At 41.5% G+C, this 24,536-nt stretch overlaps 1 protein-coding gene across 1 annotated transcript in view; it reads left to right on the forward strand.

The window, feature by feature from the left end:
- Positions 1-24,536, forward strand: part of LOC147331584 (angiopoietin-4-like) — a 70,078-nt gene that overhangs the window by 41,340 nt on the left and 4,202 nt on the right. The window contains exons 2-9 of the mRNA XM_086293986.1: positions 14,244-14,399; positions 14,476-14,597; positions 19,969-20,053; positions 20,434-20,581; positions 20,667-20,779; positions 21,125-21,226; positions 21,319-21,485; positions 22,219-22,352. Coding sequence (XP_086150112.1) covers positions 14,244-14,399; positions 14,476-14,597; positions 19,969-20,053; positions 20,434-20,581; positions 20,667-20,779; positions 21,125-21,226; positions 21,319-21,485; positions 22,219-22,352 — 1,027 coding nt within the window. The remainder of the gene's footprint in view (positions 1-14,243; positions 14,400-14,475; positions 14,598-19,968; positions 20,054-20,433; positions 20,582-20,666; positions 20,780-21,124; positions 21,227-21,318; positions 21,486-22,218; positions 22,353-24,536) is intronic.

Raw genomic sequence — 24,536 nt, forward strand, 5'->3', positions numbered from 1 at the left:
CAGAGGCCACAAAGACAGATCATATTTCTTCTCTATCTTACTATGTGCATGCATTTATATACTGGAGTCCATTAGCTTTTGTTTTCTCTCTCGTGTCGACCATCTTGGCTCTGCTGGAAGTTTCTCCCTGTTAAAGGGAGTTCTTCCTCCCCACTGTCATAAGTGCAGCACACCGCTATCATCGGGTCATTAAACAACTTGTCTAAAGGTTAGTGGTTGTCAGTCGGTGCAGTATGAATAAAGCTGTGGTGCAGTGGTTAGCACTGTTGCCTCACAGGACTCAAATCCATGTTTCTGTGTGGAGTCTGCATGTTCTCCCAGTGTCTGTGTGGGTTCACTCTGAGGCACAGTCCAAGCACATGCATGTGGTTAGGTTAACTTAACTTAATTCTTAACTGGTGTACTCTTCTCTCAGCCTGTGGTTGGATAAGGATGTGCTGTAAGGATGTGTTGAAAAGCTCCGTTCAAGAGATCATGCTCAAATGTGTGTGCGCTGATTATTCACATGAAGATGTGATTTATGAACCAAAAGTTTACTTGCTGTCTACAAAATATTTACTGTTTTGGAGCTGATCATATAGATAGAAAAGGGGATAGAAACACCACACTATGTTTTGTGAATTTATTTCTGTTTTATTTGTGATTTTAATTTTAGGTTTATCTGAGATTCTCCTGATTTTGTGTCACTGGTTGAAAAACTAAAGATTTTTGTAGTATTTCTTGTACTGTTCCTTGAGTTAATAAAGATAAAACTACAGCTACATGCAGCACAATCTGATCTCTGAAGAGTCAATTTTGCCCTTCAGCCATGGCCAAGATTTTTTTAGAAAACCCTACAAATCAGGTGAACGTGACGCAGATCGCCCCGTGGGTGGGGCTTCACGGCGTCAATGCATTAGCGCGGTTAGCTCGTTAACGCATTAGCGCCGTCCAGCCCCACGCACGGGGCGATCCGCGTTAACTTGCTAATGGGGATTTGCCGCATTACTGCGGTTGTGGTGCCAACGTCACTTTAACGAGATTAACGCTGCCAGCACTTTTGAAAACCTGAAAATTATTGGTGTTTTTCTACGTTTCAACTGTAAAAATACTTTAAACTTGCCAGATATTTCCACTGTGGTGTTTTACTGACGAGAACAGAGCGACATTCGGCTGCTCACTTGTCACAAGGCATATTTGAATTTTCAGAGTTTTAAGACTGGATGCCTAACCCGATGCAAACAGGAAGGGTTTGTGTCTCTGCCTGAAACCGAATGACGAACAATTTGCCTGCCAAGACATTATGTAAATCACCACACTATAGGACAGACATACACAAGAATATCAGCGTACTTCAATAGAAACCCTGCAATAGTTACTGACTTCAGACTTACAGCCATTAAAGAGGCCCAAACTGGACCCTTCAATGGGCCTGCTGGGGCTCCTGGGCCACATGTTTGACACCCTTGTCCTGAGAGGACAAAACCTCTGCGACCACAGATCAGCTCTCTGACTCTTTCCACCATTGTTTGCCGTCTCCACCGAGGATTGCAACATCCACAACCGCAATCACTTTTCTTCTTGCTCTACCAAACTAACATCAGCCACGCCGTCTATCATCCAGCAATAAGTCCGTCATCGAGTGGCGCCCATCCAGCACCATCTGTTCATACACGCTGACGGTGACAACACTGGTCATTAATATTAAACACTGACTTTATTTGTTGTGATAGTAAATAGATTAGGACATGCAGGTAATGTTACAGACGTGCCTTTCAGCGCCTCAGATGTCCATCTTGTCCGTGCAGTTTAGCTAATGTTCAGCACGGTGAGTGCGGAAATAACAGCTGCTGTCACTCATTTATTTTCCTACACCTTACCTGCAGCCATCACAGCCTGGGCTCAACTATAACTATATTCTATGTTTGCATTCTTCTGCTGCTTTTGAAACCCTCTATTTTACATCAGAGCATTAACCCCTGTGGGCTGTCTTTATATATGAACCAGACAGTCACGCAGCAGGACAGGTTCTGGCCTCGAAGCGGAGCAGCAAAATCCTCTTTCCCAACCCGTTGTTTCTCCCCCTGCTGTGTCTTTGCCCTCTGACGGGCCTGGCAGATTCTTGTGCTTCATGAAGCCTCTACAGAGTCCACAGCCATGCTTGCTGAGGCTCTACTGTCCCCTCGCACTTTAAAAACTAACATCTGCACAACTTCACACTCACACATGCGCACACACATCACTGTGTTGACTTAGCCCATCTGGTCCAGATTGTGTTGAGATGATTGAGATATTTGTCGTAGCTCGTTTGCGGGGGTGTAGCGGTGACCCGGTAGGCTAACTGAGACGCACGGTCATGTGTGTATATGTTGTAGATGGATTTACTTACATGCACCCACTCGCTCGTTCACTTTGCACACGCAAGCATTCAGACATATTTTCAGTGCTGTGGATGTAACACACAGCAGACAGTTAAAAGGTCATTAAACTCTAATATTTAGGTTAGTGACACAGTGGAGGGTTTCATTACACAGACACAGAGAGCTGTGATGCACTGCGTGTCAAACAGGAAGCTTTTCTTTTGTTTTCTTTTTTATTATCTTATCTTTTCTTATCTATTCCTGTCATGTGGGTGTTTGTTTTGCAGCTGGAGTCATCAGTGAGTTATCCTGGCTGCGATTTGATCTCCAATGACAAAAATTCCAAGTAACCGGTGGTCTGTTTCTAAGAAAAGTTACTAATGCTGGAATTTTTTGCTGTATTTAAAGTGTGTGTCATGGTCCTGGGTCATTTTGGCCCAGCGTTTTGTGTTTCCTTGAAGTTCATTTTTGTGCTTTGTGTTTATTCTGATTTTGTATTGGTTTAGGGTTGAACCTGTAGTTTGGTGTGTGTATTCAGCCCTACCTGTGTCTGTCCTTGGTGCTCTGTTCATGTCCCCGTGTTGTGTTGTAAATCAGTCTGTGTGTTCCTGCTTTACTTTGAAGGCTCATGTTCTGGATTTCCTATTCTATTTTGAAGGTCTGTGTCTGTTGTCATTGTGTTCAGCTTGTGTCCTCCGGTCCTCATGTGTATTAGGTTCAGCTGTTCTTCCCTCCTGTGTGTGATTACCTGATTACCTTGTGTGTGTGTGTATATTTAGTGGGTGTCGGTCTGTGTTCATTGTCGGCTCGTCTGCGTTCTATGGTGTTCCTGTCTCTGCGTCTCTCTGCCCCGCACCCCTTTTGTATGGTCTCAGGTTTGTCATTTAGTTCTCCCAGTTTAGGTTTCTTCAGTTGTTTTGTCATGCCTCACTGCCTGTTTCTGCCATTGTCACTTTGTAAATAAACATCACTCGTATCATCAGTCACTGCTGCATTTTGGGTCCTCCCTTTCCTCCACACCACACGGCTCACTCCGCCAGCCGTGACAGTGTGGCTATTGAGACATCTGCCCGTTCAGACTAAAACACTGCCATGAAATTTAGCACAGACGGGAACGTTGTAGTCACAGTGAATGGCATCATTTCTGGCTTCTGACAAATATCATTTTTGTATGAATCACATACCTTTATGTGCCATGCAGCCCTGCTGTCCACCAGCCTGCTGACTACAGGATGTTTTTGTAAACGTTGATCTCAGAAGAACCCACAGTTCAGAGTCTCGGCTGAGATGCTACCACATCGTGCAAACGTCTTCAGCTCGGATGGATGTGTATTTGACGGTTTACAGTTTTGCATGCAGTTTTGAAAACTTGGGTTTGAACACACCTTTATTCTTGTTTTGTTGCATGACTGCACGATGGTGCTCATCATCTGCTTGGACATCTGTGCTGCTAGTTTAAGAACACTCCTGTTCAGAGCACCTTGCTCTTGCTTATCTTTGGTGCATGTAGGATCCTCTAACTCGTGCCAAAATGGTGACCCTTTATCTTGAATTGTATAAGAAGTTGTAGAAGTCAAAGTCATGGGGACGAACTCCTGTAGAGTAGAGCAGTCAGGATTGGATGCAGCAGTAAAAGCCTGTGGTGAGAGTCTCTCACATCCCCGGTTTGTTCCTTCCAGCAAATTACATGAGCTCTAAACCTGTGATGATTCACAACATGAACATGTTGAGTCAGTGTGACACAGAATGTGTTTTTGGGCAACTTTGAGGTCCGTGGTGAAGCACAGCCGAGCTGAAAGCAGGTCAGAGATGCTCAAAGAGCTGAACATGAAGGGGGAAAGTTGTAAACTTGTTTCTGGTGAAACATATATGTGTGTAAGAAATTGGTCCATGAGATGACAGTGGTCTTTTTTGGGGTGTTTGACATTGAAGAAAAACATTTGCATAAATAATCCTCGCATAGAAAATGGTTCCAACTGTAGCCTAAAGCCATTACTGGGCATCACTGCACCAGGATCTGTGCTGTTTGTGTTTGTCCCATGCCTGGTGCAGTCTTTCTGTTGGTGTCCTGTGGGAACAAGATTCAAAATAACTAATCTGGCCCCACATCACCACTTTCCCACTCCTACCTCTTTCATAATTTTAGACTTCCCATAAAAAGGATTAAAAGACACTCAGGCTTGAGTAGAGAAAATGAAAGTTAAAAATGCATCTGTTTTTCATTCAGTTTTCTTCTCTACAAACTGAGCGCTGGAACATGAACTGTGTGTTGAGCACATCCATAAATGTCTGCTCTAACAAAGATGTCAGTGCAACAGAAGAGTCGCTTAAAGACATTGTTGGACAAAGTTTGAGTGATTTAAAAACTGCTGACAATCACATCAAACACATTTAGACACTTGTGGCTTGCATACATTCCCTCCATGAGATTTTTGAAGGCCTGACAAATTTTGCAGACAGTCAACACAAACACATAACAGTTTGTTAAAAAGGGCTCAAGTGAATTGTCATCCCCTGGAGATTTTTCCATTGCACTCTTTGCCTGGTACCAAAGCAACTGTGAGGTCCACGCCAGATTTAAAAGAAACCACAGTGACCCTGATGGATGAGAGGAATGAATATACGCTCTCATTCTTAGTAACTTAGCTGTAAATCCACCTTTTCCCCTCCTGTAGTCACCTGGGCCTGGACTATGAAGTATGATTAGCAGGGTATTCAGGTCCCTTTAGACTTAATCTCTCATTTTTACCTGTGATAAAAGTTCACTTTAGATGCTCGAGGATATCACTCATACAGATGCTATAAAGACATTAACAGAATAGTTTGGTGTTTCCAGATGTGTCTGCAAACAGAAGTACTGACTTGAAAATGACAGCATCATTTGCATCCCACCTGATTACACAACAAATCTTGACTTTAACTAGAGATAAAGCTGAAGTCTGATATTTTGGGACCTGAAAGCACATGAGGAGTCCCACCTTGGATATGTACGTGGCCAGAAATCTCGGAGTGCTCAGACGTGCTTTAGAGATCATTTCATTTTTTTGCAATAAAGTATCTGAATTTCAGGAGCGGGACCACGCCTCAAAACCTCCGGTTCTTATTTATATGTCGCACACTTGGACGAAACGACACTTCCAGGCGTGCATGAGATTGGAATCGTTTCTCTTTACTTGTTCATTTGCTCTGCAAATACACAAACACAAGCACTTTGGTTCATCGTGGCTGCACTCTGCAGGCTGTCTCTGCACTAAAACACACAGGACCCCCAAGCTGTCCCATCCAGCGCCTGCATGAGCGTCACTCATGGGAATCATCATTAACTAAATTATTCTAGCTGGAATGCCAGTGAGCACAATACGTGTCAGAAATACAGTAATAAAGACCTGAATGCACCCAGTAACAACGATAAGCACCCCAAACACATAACATTCACATACACCAGTTCCCCCAGTTCTACAAGCTTCTTGTTTTCATGCCCCACCCTTCCTCCCCTTTTTCAATCATTTCACTTCTTCACTTCTCATTAGTACATGGGGCTGTGTCAGGCCCATCCGAGGCTTTTTCCCAAACTGGAGCTCAATTCATGTCTAATTCCTTCACCTTTGTCTACTAAAAACACTGTTGAACCTAAAAATGAGTTCAGCTGGTGAACTACATGATTCCAAACTCAGACTCATTTGTTTTGTTTAAAGACAAGTTCCTCAGATGTGACACATCAGAGGCGTGTTCTTGCTCGTTGTCTTTTTATCCTCAGCTGTTCTTTGGTGGTGGTTTGTTTTGCAGCATACAAAGTTATTGTTGCAAACAGGACTAAGGCAGCCTGGTTGAAAAACCTGTGAACCACCCTCATTCCTCCGTCTTCCTAACACAGACCTTTTCAGTCTCAAAAAGAGGACCGTTATCTCCCAGGGACCAACAGCAAATACCAAAAAGGCTCTTAGGGATGAAGAAGATGTCCTAAATGAAGTATGTGGAGGTTTGCAGACATTTTAAAACATTTTTATGTTTTTTTATTTTGCTTTCGTGTCAGTGTAGAATGTGAATGTGGAGACCTGAAGTGAAGTATTGGCGTATAAAGGTCAGGAGCTGTTATCAGGAAGTGTAGGTGCAGGGATGAAAGTGGAGCAATGAACTGGTCTGTGAAGTCTGGATGAACTGCAAGATTCAAATCAGGGGTCAGATGTATTTTTAAATTTGTATCAGGGACGTGGTGAAGTTACAACTTCATGTTAAGGGGCTCTTCAAATTATTAAGTCCAATTGTAAAAGTAACACTTTATAACCTACCACTCCTGTAATCGTGAGGGTGTTATTGTATATTCCCTTAGAGGACCATGTGCAAAGCATCTTCTTGCTGCTCTGGTGTTTTTGAAAGCACCTGTCAGGAGATGTGCTAAAGATGGAACATATGAGGCGTGGGGAATGAAAACAGCACACTGTGGTTTTTACAGCTTCGGACAGGTGAAAAAACACGACAGCACTTACAGATGATTAGCAACTGACAGGAAGACGGGAATGCCTTAAAGTGCGCGTGGTTAGTGGGACACACGGGGCATATGAATTCAATGGAAAACACATTAATGAGGCAAGTATGGAGTCTGAAGGTTTCATCGTGTGGTAGCTTTCACAGCTCCGCTTTTACAAGAACACGACTCAAAATGTGCCTTTAGGGGGTGACAGCAATAATCACCAGGGGTCCACGTACAGTAAAGTCAAGTCTGTTATTTATATCGCACATTTAAAAGTAATAGGAGCTGACTGAAAGCAGTTTCCAGTCTGGGTACATGAGCTGACTGACACATGGGTGGTGTAAATGAGAAATACAGCGAGAGAATAATAAAACATGACAACTGCAACCTCAGACTGAGCTACAAGAAAGAAAAGGGAAAGAGGTGCATGTGAAAAAATTAAAAGATGCCAAACTGAATAAATATAAAGTAAATAAAAGAATGCATTATTTTATTATTTCCTGGAATAATTTCCAACTATTCATCAGTTTTCTTATCCACTTCAGGGTTATGAGGGGAGGCTGGTGTCTAAGCTAATGACAACAAGGAATACTTGATTTATCCTAAAAGCTGGGAATGGGGCTGTTAGAGTGAGAGGTGAGGTCATCATGGTCACCAGTACATCAGGAAGACCAGCACAGACCAATTACACTCAATTTACAATGTAAAATCTCCAGATAACCTAACACGCGTGTCTTTGGACTGTGGGAGGCAGAACGGAGAACCCGGACGAATCCCACGCAGACACGGGAATCCGAGCACAGACTCCAGACTCAAACTGAAGTGACGGTGCGGCACAGAGCCAGCCAACGCCTCATAAACAAAGACATGATTTTACTTTTACACACAAACCCTCTTGCAGAGTATGATGAGATGTTTTAAGGTTTTTTTGGTTTAAATGTGGCTGTTTTGGGAAGCAGTGACATGCGTGTGTCCTCTCATGTGCTCCTCGCTGTCCTCTCATACACATTATATATTTATTAATTATTGAACAGCAGCAATTTTCCGTTGAGCTTGTGGGAAGCAGCTGTTGTTAAGGAAGCATCGGGCTCTTTGTTTGGGAAGCTCGTGTTGGAAGTGTTCGTCTTTATGGGTCGGATGTTCTCAGGCACAGTATGGACTGACAGTGACCTCTTAAATTGGAAAGTATGTTATTATTACTGTCACATCATTTTCACATGTGCATTTGTGTAAAAATAAAACTACAATGTCGTAGTGCAAAGTAGAAGTATTTGAATAGTTTATATTGCAGCTACCTCAGAGGTCTGCAGAAGATCCTGACTGGCTGTTCTGTTTTACTTTTAGTGACTAAATAAGAATATTTATCAGATTTTATAGTATTCAGTTGTTTGATGGTGCGAGGTTCTGGAAAGGCAACGAAACACATTGAATAGAGCTATCTTGACCAAATGTCTCTTTGCGTTGATGGCTTTCATGCTGAAGGCTTGGAGGTAAAGCAAATATGGTCCATAAATTGTGTTTTTAATCTCAGGTTGAATATTGCTGTTAAACTGTCAACTTTTGCCGCACGTGCAGGAAAAACTTGGTTTCCTCTTAACAGCAATTACGGTTTTTAACTTTGTCATGTAACTATATTTTTAAATTCTTTGCTTTGCCCCCACTAAGCCTAATCTGATTTTTTGTGCTTATTTGCGTTGTGTCACGACACTGTGGAGCTTCATAAGGAAATGAAATTCTGTCCAGACTACCTTTAGGGATTCCTGTCTGTATCAGAAAGACCAGCATTAGCAGGTGTCACACCTCAGGCACAACCACTGAAAAAACTTCACTCAGCAGCTCATCACTGCACAGATCTTCACAAATAAAGAGAGTTTATTTAAATTTATAAATGTTATGCAGTTATCTAAACAAAAAGTGATGAAGTATCCTGATTATGATCCTCTGCACATGAGACCCTGGAGTCAAGTTCATGCATGAGGCATGCACAGAGAGCACAGAGGGGAAAGAACAAAAGTTGGCGAGTGCACAAAAAGAGGAGAGAGCAAAGGTCGGGTACCACGCAGGCAGATATATTTGCCTACAGTGCAGCAGTGCTCAGAAATGAAGCCTGAGGCTGTTGGCTCGTTCTGCCGGTTTATAAAGTTCTGATTTTCAGCCAAAACATCTGGCCGCTCTAATACTTACAGGCACGCTGCAATAATATAACACGATCTGCAAGTGTGCCTTTCTTATCTCCTGTTCAGCTGGATCGAACTCAGCATGTTTGTCCAAGTCAAAATATATCATTATGTAGGCTAATAGCTGGGAAGGTCTGAATTAGAAGAGCCATCTGCACTGCAGTCGTGGATGACAAACAAACACTAAAGTTAAATATCTAAATGTCTTCTGTTGCTTTTTGTGTGTGTGTGTCTATGTTTGCACAGGGTTTACAGTCACTTCTATAGAAAACTTTTAATCTTTTCCTGTACTTGTGAATTTCTGTGCTCACATGCTGGTAATATTTCCACATTTACACTTGGTAATATCGTCATTTTGCTACCCACTGGCACCTGCAGTCTTATTTAGCTTTCAGGCTGGTCAGCACAGCTTTCCATCCGTGACCTCAAACAAAAATTCTGCTTTGCAAAGAAAATCTTCCTCCTTATAAACAGAAACCAGCGGGCGATGTCAACTAAACGCCTTGACTGGACATTCAAGCAATCATTCAATGTCAAATATTTGCTTAACAGAAGTTTTTTCGGGGTTATTAGGTGAATCACTCAAGCTTAAAACGATTGTGGTCATGGGGAAAGGAACTGTTGAGAAACAGGACTTAAACCCTCGTTTTTGATGCCGAGCTGACCTCCAAACTTCACATTTCACTGCACTCAAACGTCACACTGCTTCCTTACTCGGCACTAAAGATAAACACAGAGCTGATTTTAGCTGTTTGAGCAGAGGGGCGGCGGCAGCCATGTTTCAGTCCCTCAGCGCACCTTCGCATCCTCAGCTGCCAACTCAGACCCCGACACACTCCAGCGACGCACGGTGCACTTGTTACCCCAGATCGCTATCGGTGCTACTTGCCTGTGCTTCAGTGTAATCGAGGCTGTTTGGCGACCCCACCCCAGCACCCCCCCCCCCCCCCCCCCCCACCCACCCACTCTTCTCCCCTCTGTCCCCTGTGAAGTCACCCAGAGGGCCAGATCACAGCAAAGCCAACATGTGGTTTGAGTTAGCGTCTCAGAAACCAGCCCTCCATACGTGGGGTTGTGTGCGTAATCCCAGGGCTCGCTGGTCAGGCTCTGCTTGTGTAGTGTGCAATTGTGAGCGCAGAGCTAATTGTGTTTGTGTGTGTGACTCTTTTTATAAATATATGCCAGGTTTTGTGAGTCTTAAAAGGAAGTACTATTTTGCATGTGGTTGTATCCTCACACAGGAAGTCAGCTGAACAAAACCAAGAACTAATTTTAAATCTCAAGAGTATTTAGTCGCGCTCTCACACATAAGCCGCATATTTCTGTCCATACTGTGTCTGTTTCGGCCTCTCTGGCTCTGCTGGTTGGACTGCGCAGCAGCCAGGTGGAGGTTTTGGCTTTCATCAAACTTTTATCTGCACGACATCTCAGGAAGCAGAGCAGGAGGGAGAAATGAACCGGCTCGTTCCAGCTATTTTCTCCTTTGCTGATTATTTGATTAAGTTCTCGCTGAGACAAAGCATCAGATTTTTCCCCTCTCTCTTTAGTCCAGGTTAGCTCGATTTACTCTCTCACACTAAAGTCCCTAAGAAAGGCCATTCGAATTTGTGACCGCTCCGATAGGCATCTCCCCACTTGTAAAATCATTTTCTGATTGAACAGAGCGATGCTTGTTCAATCTGAATCCGAATTGAAGCAGACTAAACATAATAGCACTGGAATCACTTTAATTGGTTAGTGAAAATGAGTAATAGTGGCGTCAGCATGCGTGAAGAATGATGAACATGATAAGGTCAATCAACCAGGATAACATCGGCAGCTGATGGGAATAAAAGCATGAAAACATTGCTGAAAATCAGGCGGTACTTATTAAAAATGAATCACCTGTCAGTGTTTAGCAGTCATAACAAGTGAGTTAAAGCCAGAGTCTGAAGCACTTTTTACACATGAACTCGTTGGCAGCATCAGGAAGGAACAATTTTCCATTATGGAGAGTATTTAAAATGAAAGAAAATTTATTATTGACACATAATCAGGGGCATAGTCCGGGTTATCAAAGGTGGGGAGGGATCCATAGGAAACCATAATATTTGTCATATATGCATACACATGTTTTAATGAAAAGGGGTGATGCAAATATTAAAATGTTGATACGAAAGGTCTGATAATAGGTAACTAAAGCTTTAAGATAAACAGCATGGAGTGCAATAATAATAATAATGGATTGCATTTATATAGCACTTTTCGGGGCCCTCAAAGCGCTTTACATTTCCACTATTCATTCACTCTCACAGTCACACACTGGTGGAGGCAGCTACAGTTGTAGCCACAGCTGCCCTGGGGCAGACTGACAGAAGCGAGGCTGCCATATCGCGCCATCAGCCCCTCTGGCCAACACCAGTAGGCGGTAGGTAAAGTGTCTTGCCCAAGGACACAACGACCGAGACTGTCTGAGCCGGGGCTCTTTGAGCCACGATCGCCCCCAATATTTATGAAATACTGTGGAACAGATGAAGAAAATAGCACAAATACTTAAATAAATTACATTAAACTGATTTCAGGAAAGTCTTTAAGGAAATGTAATCACTTACACTACAGTCCTATCCATGCTCTGCCTGGTGATACTGGTCTCTTTTTAAGATTAATAGTACTTTAGCCAATGGAACTGGTGTCTCCAACTTGTCTTTTGTTGGCATTTGTTTATCATTATATCAAAAACTAGTTAATTTAGTTTGATCTAAAGTCTAATTTTGATCAGGGTTCATGTTTTTTTAATCATTTCTTGAAATCCTGGCATTGCTTAAACCCATGTTCATAGATTTTGTCCATGTGCTCGACCCAATCACCTGCACACGATGCTCATGTATGCTGATGTATTGACTTGAGCACATGAGATTATCCCTGCGATTCATTTCTTGATTTTTTAGGGAAATACAGACATTCATGTGCTTTTCAAGATGAAGCATCAAGCTGATTTTCAGTTTAGGCAAAGTAAATCTGTTTTCTCTCCAAACACGTTTTTTAAAAATATCTGTGCAAAAATGTGATAATGAAACACAAAAGAAACAATGATGCCAAACCCCAACTAACTTTAAACACTAGTTAAACCTTTGAAAAATGTCACTATTGGGAATAACAAATTAGGTTTTGCAACGAGACCCCTGCAAGAAAAGTGATCTACACCAGAGCCAAATGTGCTCTGGGCACTCTGGCCTGAACTTTGCTCCGCTGGTTACTGGCCGTCCCACTGGGACCAATCTGTTTGTTGGTCCAGCGGTATATTTATCAACTCCTTCTTCTCAGTGGCACTGACATCCTGAGGACGTGGAGACTGAGGCACGAATGGATGGCTGGATGGATAGATTATTTATTTGTCGGGGTTGAAGATTACAGCATGGCAGTGCGAGCTGGCACGGGTTGATATTCCCAGAGATGGAGAGTCCTGCGTCTTTATATACCAGACCCCCTGACATGTTTTATTAACATGTTTGATTTGGTGAACTTGATACACTGAGTGGGTGGCTTTCCAGAATAAAACAACTCACTGCTGAACTGTGGAAAGACTCAGCACAAGTCATTTTATTTTAGCTGTGACGTCAAACTTACTCATTAGCTTTTCATCACATACTCGTCTTTTCTGTTTTATTGGCTCTGTGTCTTTTTACCCATGCATTGCCCTGCACCTGTACGAACACTCGTGGGTTCCAGATGATGAATCCCAGTGATTGTAGCTGAGACAGACACTCAGCAAATACTGAATAGTATACTGGGATAACACCAAAAATGGCAGTTTCCCCATCAGTGTCCCCGAAGAGCAAATCAACAGCAAAAATGAACAAGTCGTCCACGACTAAGTCCAAGTTAGTCCAGTTCAGGCTGTTAAAGTCTTTAATCCAGCAGAAATGTTGTGAAAAGACAAAAGTGAAGCGTTTATGGGAGGACACTCGCCAACATCGTGAATGTTTTCTGGGCATTATAAAGGACTAAAAGTGGATCACGCCAAGTAATAAAAACAAAGGCTCTTAAACTGTTACCCTCACAGATAATAATAATATCGGATCCTTTTCTTAAATAAACAAAAAGTCCAATATTTTAATTTCCTTTCATTAGTTGCTTTTGTCTTTTTCTAGGACGTCTAGGACTAAAATCTGATGGTGCTGCGTTCATATTTATGCAGAAATTTGCAATATTTCAGCTGCTCTGGATCCTGTGGGTTGAACATTGGTTCCTCATTGGGTTGGCTCATCCTACAGGGTTTCAGCCTCAGTCCTGAGTCACTGGCTTGAATACTGTGTGCTGTTTTTCTTAAAGCTGTTAGCATGCTGATTACCACTACAAACTTGAAATACTGGAAGGGTTTGTGGTTGGAGGGTAGGGGTTTATAGAGCGTGCAGGATAGAGGACATGTTGTTCTCTTGCTGTATGATCCACAATATTCTAATTTCACTGTACTATTGTACGAAGTATGACTGTGCAATAAAGAGTTATCTTATGCTCCCGAGTTTGGGCTCACTGATCTCATGTTTCTGGCCAAGAAGCTTGTTTTAATGCATCCAACTAACAGCTCCGTGTTTTATTGGTGGGATGCAGTTTTATGTTGGAATGCTGTGTTTTTCCTCCAAACACTTCTCATTCCAAATCAGAAACTTTTAATCTAATTTAAACACAAAACATTGTTCAGCCTTGTTCACATGACTTCAGCAAACTGCAGAAAGGCACCAGTGATCTTTTTAGAGAGCAGAGGCTTTTCATCTTGATGCTCAGTGTCGTCTTGGTTCTGAGAGACTCATTTTAGATGCTACAAGTTACTCCAGGGCAGGCTTGGCCAACTCCAGGCCTCGAGGGCCGGTGTCCTGCAGGTTTTAGATCTCACCCTACACACCTGAATCAAATGATTAGTTCATTCCCAGGCCTCTGGAGAACTTGACATGTTGAGGAGGTCATTTAGCCATTTAAATGAGCTGTGATGGATCAAGGACACATCTAAAGCCTGCAGGACACCGGCTCTCAAGGCCTGGGTTTGGACACCACTGCTCTAGGGTCAGCTGTACTATAACACACCTCATTCTTGAAGGGATTGCTGTTGTCATTAAAATCGTTTAGTTTGAAGTCAGTCTGTTTGATTCTGGGTGGATGACTCCGCTGTGATGACTGGATGTGCACTGGATGGATTTCTTTGTGTCTCTTGTTTTACTTCTCATCTTCCTCTCATATAACAGACTCTGACACCTTGTGTTTCCCTTTCGTTGAGTGCAGTTGGAGAACTTCCTTCAGAAGAACAACAGGCGTGACGTTGCCAACATGCAGTCGCATGTCGTTCACAACCAAACGGCCACGATGCTGGAAATCGGCACGAACCTGCTCACGCACACAGCAGAGCAGACACGCAAGCTCCATGTGGTCGAAGCAAAGGTAAGGAGCTGCCAGTGAACCTGTCATCTGAAAACAGACTTTTGTGAGTTTATTCTCTGTTTTTGTGTCTCATCAGGTCCTAAACCACACATCTCAGATAGAGATAAAGCTTCTGGAGAATTCTCTGTCCACCAACAAGCTGGAAAAGGAACTGTTACTGCAAACTTCAGAGATCAGCCGGCTACGAGATAAGAACAGGTGGGAAATGGTTTTGTTCTGTCAGCGTCTGCGTAGGTGGAAATGAATCATAAAACCAATTTAAAATCACTCTGAGTAAAGACAACGGCTAAAAGGACTACTTTTTCTACAATCGAATGCTTGTACACGGTTTGTTCTGACTCAGAATTGGCCTTTGGGGGACATTTGATTAACAAAAACATCTGCTGTCAGTTAATCGAGTTAATAAAACCTCGGTTAACAAAACTGGTTAAGAAACAAGAATAATACAGGAAGGGATTGAAGCCTCTTGGAGTGAGGCAGGATTTCTTTTTTCTGTAGAAGAACAACTCGGCAATAGTGAAGTTAGCACATCACAACCTTTAAAAGCAGCCAAGTGATCATGTGAGACTGACATCATACGCTTCTACGACAGAGACATGTCGCAAAGTAGCCGAACCTCATATAACCTCCTTTCTAACACTAATAAAGAGCACAGCTTGCAAAAGGAACATCATATTGTATTCATTAAGACTCCAGCTAGCAGCTGACCCTATAAAGTCACTGAGGTCATAGATCAGGTTAGCCTGAGGGTAGTTTTCCCATGCACTTTTATAAAACTAGACTTCTTTTGGCGTCAGAGAAATGAATCTGGGTTTGAGGCACTTCAGCACTGACTTTACTCTCAGAACTGGAGACTATGTTTATCTTTTATATACTATGACCTCATCAGGATCCCAATGTTATATTTTGTCAAAACATAATGAAACTGATTGGATAATATGTGTATGACTGATGAGCTTTTCTAGTAGCTATTAATACATTTTTCGTTGCCCTCATAAAAATAAAGCCATTTTTTAATGAAAATGTAGCTGAAATATATCGAATCAAATGTTCATTTATGAAAATGATCATTAAGAAAAAATAGGTTTGCTGTAAACTGAATGTATACCAATCAAGTAAATTTAATTTTATCAGATTACATTAAATTTTATATTTCACATTCTACTTCTGTTATAAATTACATATAAAAATGTACATTTTTTAAAAAGCAAAAGTCAGTATTTTGGGTGTAAATCTTTGTTTCAAGTGTTCCTGAAATCAAACAAACAAAAATATTCTGACTGAAGGTTTTACTTGTTTTATGACAAGTTTGGGTAAAAAGGTGGATTTATTTTGCTATTTTCTTAGTATAGTTAGTAGAGGTTTTGACAGACGTCAAACACATTGTGTGTTCTTGTATTTATTACAGGTGGTCTAATACATTTAATAAGCACTGTATATATAAGCACTGTATATTCACCTGTTTGCAGTTTTATGTATTTGGAAGTCAAGTATTTATTTTTTCATGTTCAGATGATGTCGTTGGATCAGGCTTTGTGTGCTCGGTGCTGCAGCCCCCCGTGGGCTCCTGCACTGTGCTTGCTGGGTCTTTCTTTCTTTTTTTCTTTTCCCTCCCCCTGGTCTTGTCCGTTATGGTTGTAATGATCCAAAATAAAAAAAAATACCAATAAAATTCTAATAAAATGTGACTGTCAAGTGCACCATTATAACAAATGCCGTAATGCTCCACTTGTGAAAGTAAATCTGTTTGGCATTCAGAAAACAGTTCTGATTGCTACACTGCCGGACACGACAGCGAGAAAAAAAAAGACTGGAGAAGGCTTATATACATTATTTTTTGCAGTGCACACGAGGTAGCTGACAGATTTAGCATTCCTGCTACATACTGGATCTGCTTCTAGACATGATGTCAAAATGTTGCTTCTTCAACAGCGTGCGTCCATGATCAGCCTCTTTAATAGTGGCATATTTCTGAGATTTCCCCCGAGACAGATCAACATCTAAAACATATTCTGTTGCAGTCTGACAGGAAAAAAGACGAGCAGCTTATCAGTGACAACATCTGAAATACAAGCAAATCATCGCAGCGACGTAAATATGTCCTCAGCTGTTACTGCAAGACGCAGAAATATTTGGAGACACAATATTTTTGTCATTTTTCATTGTGAGGTGAACTTGGACCGTGCACTGTGCAGTAAAACATGCAGAGCAATTATCGAGCATGTTTACAGTAACAGACAAACAGAGTGCGGGTGTGTGAGACTGTGGTGCAAGGGGACCATTCGCTGATGATCAGCCACAACATCAAAAGCACAAAGAAGTCGATAACAAATCAGTAACATTGATCATCTCGTTATCGTGAGATGTTCTGCTGGGAGCCCATCGTCCTGGCTTTCATGTGGATTTTACTTTGACACGTATGAAGGAAATAAGGCGATGAGACCTTTCTAAACAAATGTAGGTGTCATGTTTGGTCCAGATACAGAAAATGGGAAACCAAACCAGTCTGACAATGCAATCAAAGAAGAGCTGATAACATGTCAGATGACATGATACAGATCTGAAATCTGTTAAAGTCCCAAGTTGGACTTTATCCAGCTTCATCTTCAAACTGAAGCCAAAGTAGATTGCATCACTGAACACATTATTAGCAACCGTGTCTAAGTTTGTGTCAACAAAACTGACGTCTTTGTGTCTTTTGTGCCCGATTGCTCCTGATTTCTAGGAGTAGAGACTTCTAGAAATCCTGAAACCATAAACACCCACACAATACATTTTTGGCTCGCATACTTTTGAGACCTCAGTAAAACAGCTGTCTGAATCTACAAGAGTACATAAACTTTGCACACACATTTTAACACACACATTCACAAACACCACTTCACTCATGCTGCACAAACCACAGCGATCAGTGGCTCCCCATCAGTCCACACCACATTAGCGTTTCCCCGTTCATGTGCGGGTCAGCATGTTGAAGTGATCAGAAGCAGAAGCTGATAGCGTGTTTCAGCTCCTAATGTGACCAAAGTCTCACCTGCTAATGTAGAATAACATCAGTCATCGCTGTAAACGAGCTGCATGATACAGCATGATGGTGGTTCACGTCTGACTTATGTCAGCTACACCTCTCAGAAAGTGGACGTGTGGTTGTAAGATTCATATTCACGTATTACAGAACTACAGCAGAGTATTGAAGCCTAAATCTTTTGATATCAGTTTACTTATTTATGTAGAAAGTGTGTAAGAAATAAGTGTTTACTGTATACTAAATTCAATTCTATTCTATTTTATTTATACAGTGCCAATCACAGCAGCAGTCGCCTCAAGGCGCTTTATATTGTAAGGTCGACTCTCCAATAATACACAGAGAAAAACCCAACAATCATATGACTCCCTATGAAATACCACTTTGGCGACAGTGGGAAGGAAAAACCCTTTTAACAGGAAGAAACCTCCGGCAGAACCAGGCTCAGGGAGGGGCGGGGCCATCTGCTGTGATTGGTTGGGGTGAGAGAAGGAAGACAGGATAAAGACACGCTGTGGAAGAGAGACAGAGATTATTAACAATGTTAAATGACATTATGTGTCAAATTTTTAATCTTAAAATCTAAAAAACTGCAGAATTAATGGTCCTTTGAATCAGCCTCAAGAGACTGTATGGTTGGCTACTTAGCATGCTAACACGCTAATCTCTGACGGTAAAGACACGAAATCTTATTGTGGAGCATTTAGCTGAGTGTTTTTTTGTTTTTTTTGTTAAAAAACAGATGTTATGAGTGAGGCGTGGATCTGACAAAGACACTACATCAGGGATGGGCAACTCCAGGCCTCGAGGGCCGGTGTCCTGCAGGTTTTAGATGTATCCTTGATCCAACACAGCTGATTCAAATTACTATATTTAAAAGAAGTGTTCTGATAATGGCTGCCAGCAGTTAGTGTGTATTCAGCATATTTTCACCACATAAGTCACTTAGATGGAGCTTATTTGTAGAAACATTTAAAAGAAGATAACATTTTTCCACTGGACTCCTGCAGACCAACGCACTCTTAGCGAGTTTGAACTAGAAGTTCAGCCACTTCGAGTGTCCCACGTTCCCCTCTGAAACTCCTGCCACTCCTTCATCGGGTTTCATTCATTTGGCTCATACTTTGTTGACCCAACTGTGGGCTGGAGTCTATTTTCAGCAGCTCTACTGCTGGTTCAGCTGCACAGATAACGAGAACTGTAGTCTGATCTGGCACCAGAAATGATGGTCGCAATATTAATCTTTATTTCGCTGCTGCAGCTTCGCTAATGAGACGGAGTAATTCGGGAGGTAAAAACTCCGCTCCATCAAAAACAGAATAGAATATAGTCTTTCAGACCACCTTAATGTTTTTATCAAGATTTTGCTGCTCCTGCTCTTCACTTGGATGTAATTAGGATTTCTCAGGAAAGCCTTCATTTCTTCCTCTGTCCTATGCTGCTTGTTTGCATGCGTGTAAAGCTATTACAAGGGTAGAAATCGTGACTGAATAAAGTGAGCTGTTCCAGAACCCTTCTAGTTTACATTTTGGTTTTGTAAGTGTGGAATCTCCTGGGCCCTTTTCCATTATTTCTTTACAAGTGTTTGTGTAACACCAGGCCTGCAGCACTAGAAAGGCAGCTTTTCTCTTTGCATCTGAAAAAGAAAGAAAAAAACAACCTGCACAAAAACTTGATCTCCCAAAAAATAATATTAGTCCTCAGGTTTTAAAAGACTCATACAGACAGTGGAATTTGTGCGATCTTGCAAATATCACAGAACAATTACTGACTCACATCTGAACTGTGAGGCAAACTGCGAAACCGCGTGCAGCGAAGGACACCAGCATCTCTTATGTTTAAGGAAGCTTCTTATTTCTGTTGTGATGATATTACTGAGTCTCATTTTTCCTAGTACAACAAAAAATAGTGTGACAGCAGAGTTTATAACAGAAAGTCTTTGTATTCACATTTCCAGATATGAAAAATTTAAATCTAAGTGCAACGTATAAGAAAAAATATAGCAGAGGAGCAGAATGAGAAGCATGAAGTGATGGACTCTGTATGCAAACCCAGTTAGGATTTTCAGCCTGTGCATCACCCAAAACCCTCCATCACCACAGTTCAACATGACTCTTGATAAAACTATTAAAACGTCACCATTACTCTCGTCCTCTGACGGGATGACTGAGACTGTTATTCATTCAAGAATAAAGAAAATAAACTTTTGTCTAAAGTGAAGTCTCGTTTTATTTCCTGAGATTTTCTTCTGTTTTTCTTTTTGTTGCTTTGTTTTGCACTTTAGGGCCACGGCCGTCTAACCTGGTTAAAAGCAAACAGCATGCATAGAGCTGATAACACACATGAGTCAGAAAACTCACAGCAGAGCATTTTATTAACTTTGTTGGTTGTATCATCAAAACACAAAGATCTACTTTGTCTTTGACTTGTGTAAATTATGCAATCAAAGCATTTTTGCAGTTTCTTTCGTTTACTTTATGGGAAAAAGCTCTGAAACAAAAACTGTGCTGCTGTGAGCTGAGTTGTTTTTTTCTTTTGTTTCAGTCATTTGGAGAGCAAAGTTCAGATGTTGGAGTCTAAGCAGCGAGGAGAGCTGGAGGACATGAGGCAGGAGAAGAATAGACTTCAAGTTAGTAAACCTTTGTAATTTTATATATCACCATCAGAAACATTTTTAAGTTTATGAAATCAAATATCAACATGGATTTTTGCCTCACGTGATATTTGTAAGCCCAAGTGGTTTAAAAACCACAAGCTTCTAAACTTGAGTGATAAATGTTAATTATAGAGTTTTAAGCACGTAGATGATGATTTCACTGCTGTAATCTGGGCTGTCTTGGTGAGGGAAAGTCAAACATTACAAGAAATGTTAAAATCTGTAAAACTGTTAAATCATTAAAAGTAAAAAGTCAAAGTAAAGAACAAAAAAGTACATTTTCAAGTCTGTGGGGATGTAGAACCAAAAAGCAGAAAATGCTTAAACAGCAGTGAAACTTTTTTCTGGCTCAGTCCGTCATCAGGACTCAGATGGCGGCCATCGAGTCTTTAGAGAGGCGGCTGAGAGTCGCCAGCACCAACAACACCGCCCTGCAGAGACAACAGACGCAGCTGATGGAGTCTGTCCACACGCTCCTTAACATGGTGGCTAGTACTACAGGTACACACACACACACAGGTACACATGTAGTATTTTTCACACAGTACATTTATATTTCTCACAATCTTCTGGCGTTTTGATGTAGCAGCGCCTCCCAGGAGCCAGATGTGGAGGGACTGTGCAGATGCTTACAAGGCCGGTCACTATGTGAGCGGCCTGTATCACATCTACATCGGCAACAGGACTGAACCTGTGCAGGTAACGCCTCAACAGCAAACATGTGCAGTGTTGCAAAGGGCGACTCAAATGGCAGCAAGTCAGAATTTTTTTTTGTACATTAAAATGTTTATAAAATGACTTTAACAGGAGTTTTCTTATCAAACCCATTTTTTGTCATGTTTCCTGCTAGCTAACAACTGCCCTTAAAAATCAGCTTCAACGATTATGTTTAAATGACCTCAAAATGTTCAACAGAAAGAGAAACTGTCTTTATATTCAAGTGTCTTTGTATTTAGAATAATGTGATTCTAATAGTTACAGTTAATATAATTTAAATCATCATTGGTAGTTAATGATCAGTCATTTCTGTTTCTCCCCCTGAAGGTTTACTGTGACATGGAGACGAGTGGTGGAGGCTGGACAGTCTTCCAGAGACGGTTTAATGGCAGCGTGGACTTCCAGAGGAGCTGGAGGGAGTACAAAATGGTGCGTTTGTGTCACAGTCACCAGGATTTATCTCAGTCCCAAAGTTTGAGTTATCAGTGTAAAGAGTGCTCCTCTTATGATTCTCCCTGCAGGGTTTTGGGGACGTGTTGGGCGAGTACTGGATGGGTAATGAAGTTTTGCACCTGCTGACCAATCAAGGTGTCTACTCTATGAGGGTGGAGATGATGGACTGGGAGGGAAACTCCGCCCACTCCCACTATGACCGATTTACACTGACCAGTGAGCGACAGCAGTACAGGTACAACCGCAGTCCAAACACACACACACAGACAGTGTTTTACTTTAATGTTTTTAGAGTTTATTTTTACTATAATAATGAAAATAAAAAGCTGCTGATTACATCTGAAGGCGTGTATAACATTCAAACTTGAACAGACTAATATTGATTGTTTTGGAAATACTGCTGTGTTGTAACTCTGCGATTTATTTTCCTGCTATTAATTATAATTAAATTGTTAATGACATGGTGAGACCACAGATTCATAAGCCCCAAAAATGATGTCCTGAAATTGTTGATCTTGTCAGCTGAGGAAATGAGATGCTGCATTATTCAGAGTGTCTGTGGGGAAAAAAACACTTTATAATTTATTAGTTGTGAAAATTGCTGTTAATTTGATGAAAACTGATAACACTGCAGCTCAGCTTGGGGAACTGTTTTTGGCATGCTTCAGTGAGTGGATGCACTCGTCTGTGATTGTGTTGAGCAACAGAAAGATTTTCACACAGCTTTATAAAAACACCTTATGGAATTCCATTAATTCCATAAAGCCGGTCCCATGGGTGGTCAGAATTCAGTGAATTCCATAAAGGACCAACACACTTGGTCCTGCCAAAAACAGAGTCACCAGATGGTGATCCGCTGGATTAACTGCCTCATAGATGTACTGTAAATACGTCCTGTCTACAAGAAAAGATTAAATCAGTGTTTGTTTCATCAGATCTTGTCCTCCTGTGTGTCTCCTCTCCCTCAGGTTGTATCTGAGAGGTTACAGTGGCACAGCAGGGAAGCAGAGCAGCCTGACCACCCACGGGTCCGGCTTCAGCACCCGAGACAAAGACAACGACAACTGTGAACACTGCAAATGTGCCATGATGCTCACTGGAGGTAGAAGCTTTTCTGTTCGTCAGCAGTTTAAAGCAAACAAATGAAATAAACGAGATTATGTATTGGAAATACTCCATAAAGTTGAGATACTAAGATATTTTTGAGAAAATAGAAACACTGCATGCATTACATGGACAAAAGTTCTGGGTCATCCCACCTATAGGAGCTGCTTGGCCATAAACGTGGGGCCTTTTACGCACTCTGTGACCCCGCTCTGAAACTTTACATGCTCTCACACTTCATGGCTGAGTTCCTGTGATTCGTAAACACTTCCACTTAACAACACAACTTACAGCCGGTCATGGAAGACCTAGGAGGATCGTGGAGCCATGTTTGAAACCATGGAGCATGTTTCAGTGAGCTCTTTAGAACAAGCCCGTCTTTCACAAATGTCTGTAAAGGCATACATAGGTACATGATTTTATACACCTTTAGCACGTGGGCTAAAAACACCTGAATTAAAAAATAATAAGGTTCAGTTCAAATTTATTTATAAAGCACAAAATCACCGCAACAATCACCTCAGCATTCTTGGATGTAGTCTGTGTGTTGCAAAGACACAATTTGACTTAAAACCATGAAAACCATGAAACAACTGGATACATTTATTGAACGTTTACTACTGACATAACAAATAAAACACACATGATGATTCACAAATACATTGTTTGCTGTTTGCAGATCAAAATTAGCAGTGTTTCCCCCCAAAGTTCTGCTCTTTCAAACATCTGTCCCCATCATCTTTCACTGCACCACCCTTCATCTCACGCCAACGCCAAGACAAACAGCTCTTTAGACTCCCCTCGATTGGCTGTGAATTAACTTAATCGTTTCGGCAAAACGTCAAGTCCTTTGAGAAAAAGACGCCAGTGGTCACCATTAGACAGTGAGTCATTTAAAATCACAGCAATTTACTGAGTGAAAGAGAAACGGTGACACAGACGAAATAAGAAACCGAGGGGAGTAACAGTAAGGAGAGAGACGAAGAACAGAAACATGTACAGCTACAGTTTTCTCTCACGGAGAAATTTCAGTCAGACTTTGAAAATGACCCCCAAATATGGAAATAATATAAACTTTCTAAAAGAAAAAAAAACATCCTGAGATCAGGAATTAAAGTATTATTTTCGGACACGTGTCACTTATTTACAAAACTGAGAAACAGATCCCAGTGGGTCCCCCTGCTGACATTTTATTGCTTTTATAGTCACTGTTAAAAACTTTTTATGTTTGTCAAACATTTCTAATTGTGTGCAGGCTTAGAACAAACATAATTATAAATCTAAATGGAGCTTAAACAGAAATGTGTCCTGTTCTGTGTCCTGTACTGAGGAAACTCTACAGATATGAGTCTTGTGTGATTATTTCAGAATGACATTCTCAGTACTAAACAAATATCAGAGAGGACATGCCACTCACTCAAAAAGCACTAGCTGTATATCAAAGACGGCAGCCACAGTGACATCACACACTGGTTTCTAGACTCTTTAAAACTTTGACCAAAATCAATGCAGGGAACTGTTCTACTTTCTATTCTTCCCTTTCAATAGAAATTAAGTGCAAATTGGCTTTAGGGCAGCAGAGGGCGCCTGTGAGTCAGTGACACTGACTCAAGTGGCACTTCAGTATTGTGGTGAACATTTATGTGTGTGAACATATTTATTGGCAAGCTCAGTTAGCAAGCTGCTTTCAAAAACTTTATGGGTGCATCACAAAAATACAGATATCTGCTAATATCTGCTCAGGGGATTGGGAAGCTCATCTGTAACCGGAAGGTTGCCAGTTCGATCCCCCTGCTGTCTCTGTCCTGGTCGTTGTGTCCTTGAGCAAGACACTTTACCCTACTGCCTACTGGTGTTGGCCAGAGGGGTCGGTGGTGCGATATGGCAGCCTCGCTTCTGTCAGTCTGCCCCAGGGCAGCTGTGGCTACAACTGTAGCTGCCTCCACCAGTGTGTGAATGTGAGAGTGAATGAATAGTGGTATTGTAAAGCGCTTTGGGTGCCTAAAAAAGCGCTGTATAAATGCACTCCATTAATAAGTGCTAAAAAACAAAGAAACAAACAAAGCTCAAACTTCTTTAACCATCTATTAGTGCAGCTAACTGCACAACAAGACACAACCTAACAAGCAGCAAACTAGCAGAGTTGCGACAACCAGCACACCTGTCAATCAAAGAAACTGAC

Source organism: Aulonocara sp. 'chitande type north' Nkhata Bay, linkage group LG5, assembly GCF_057382095.1.
Source record: "Aulonocara sp. 'chitande type north' Nkhata Bay isolate Kocher_YH1m ecotype deep benthic linkage group LG5, A_spYH_male_GT1.1, whole genome shotgun sequence".
Classification (NCBI taxonomy): domain Eukaryota; kingdom Metazoa; phylum Chordata; class Actinopteri; order Cichliformes; family Cichlidae; genus Aulonocara; species Aulonocara sp. 'chitande type north' Nkhata Bay.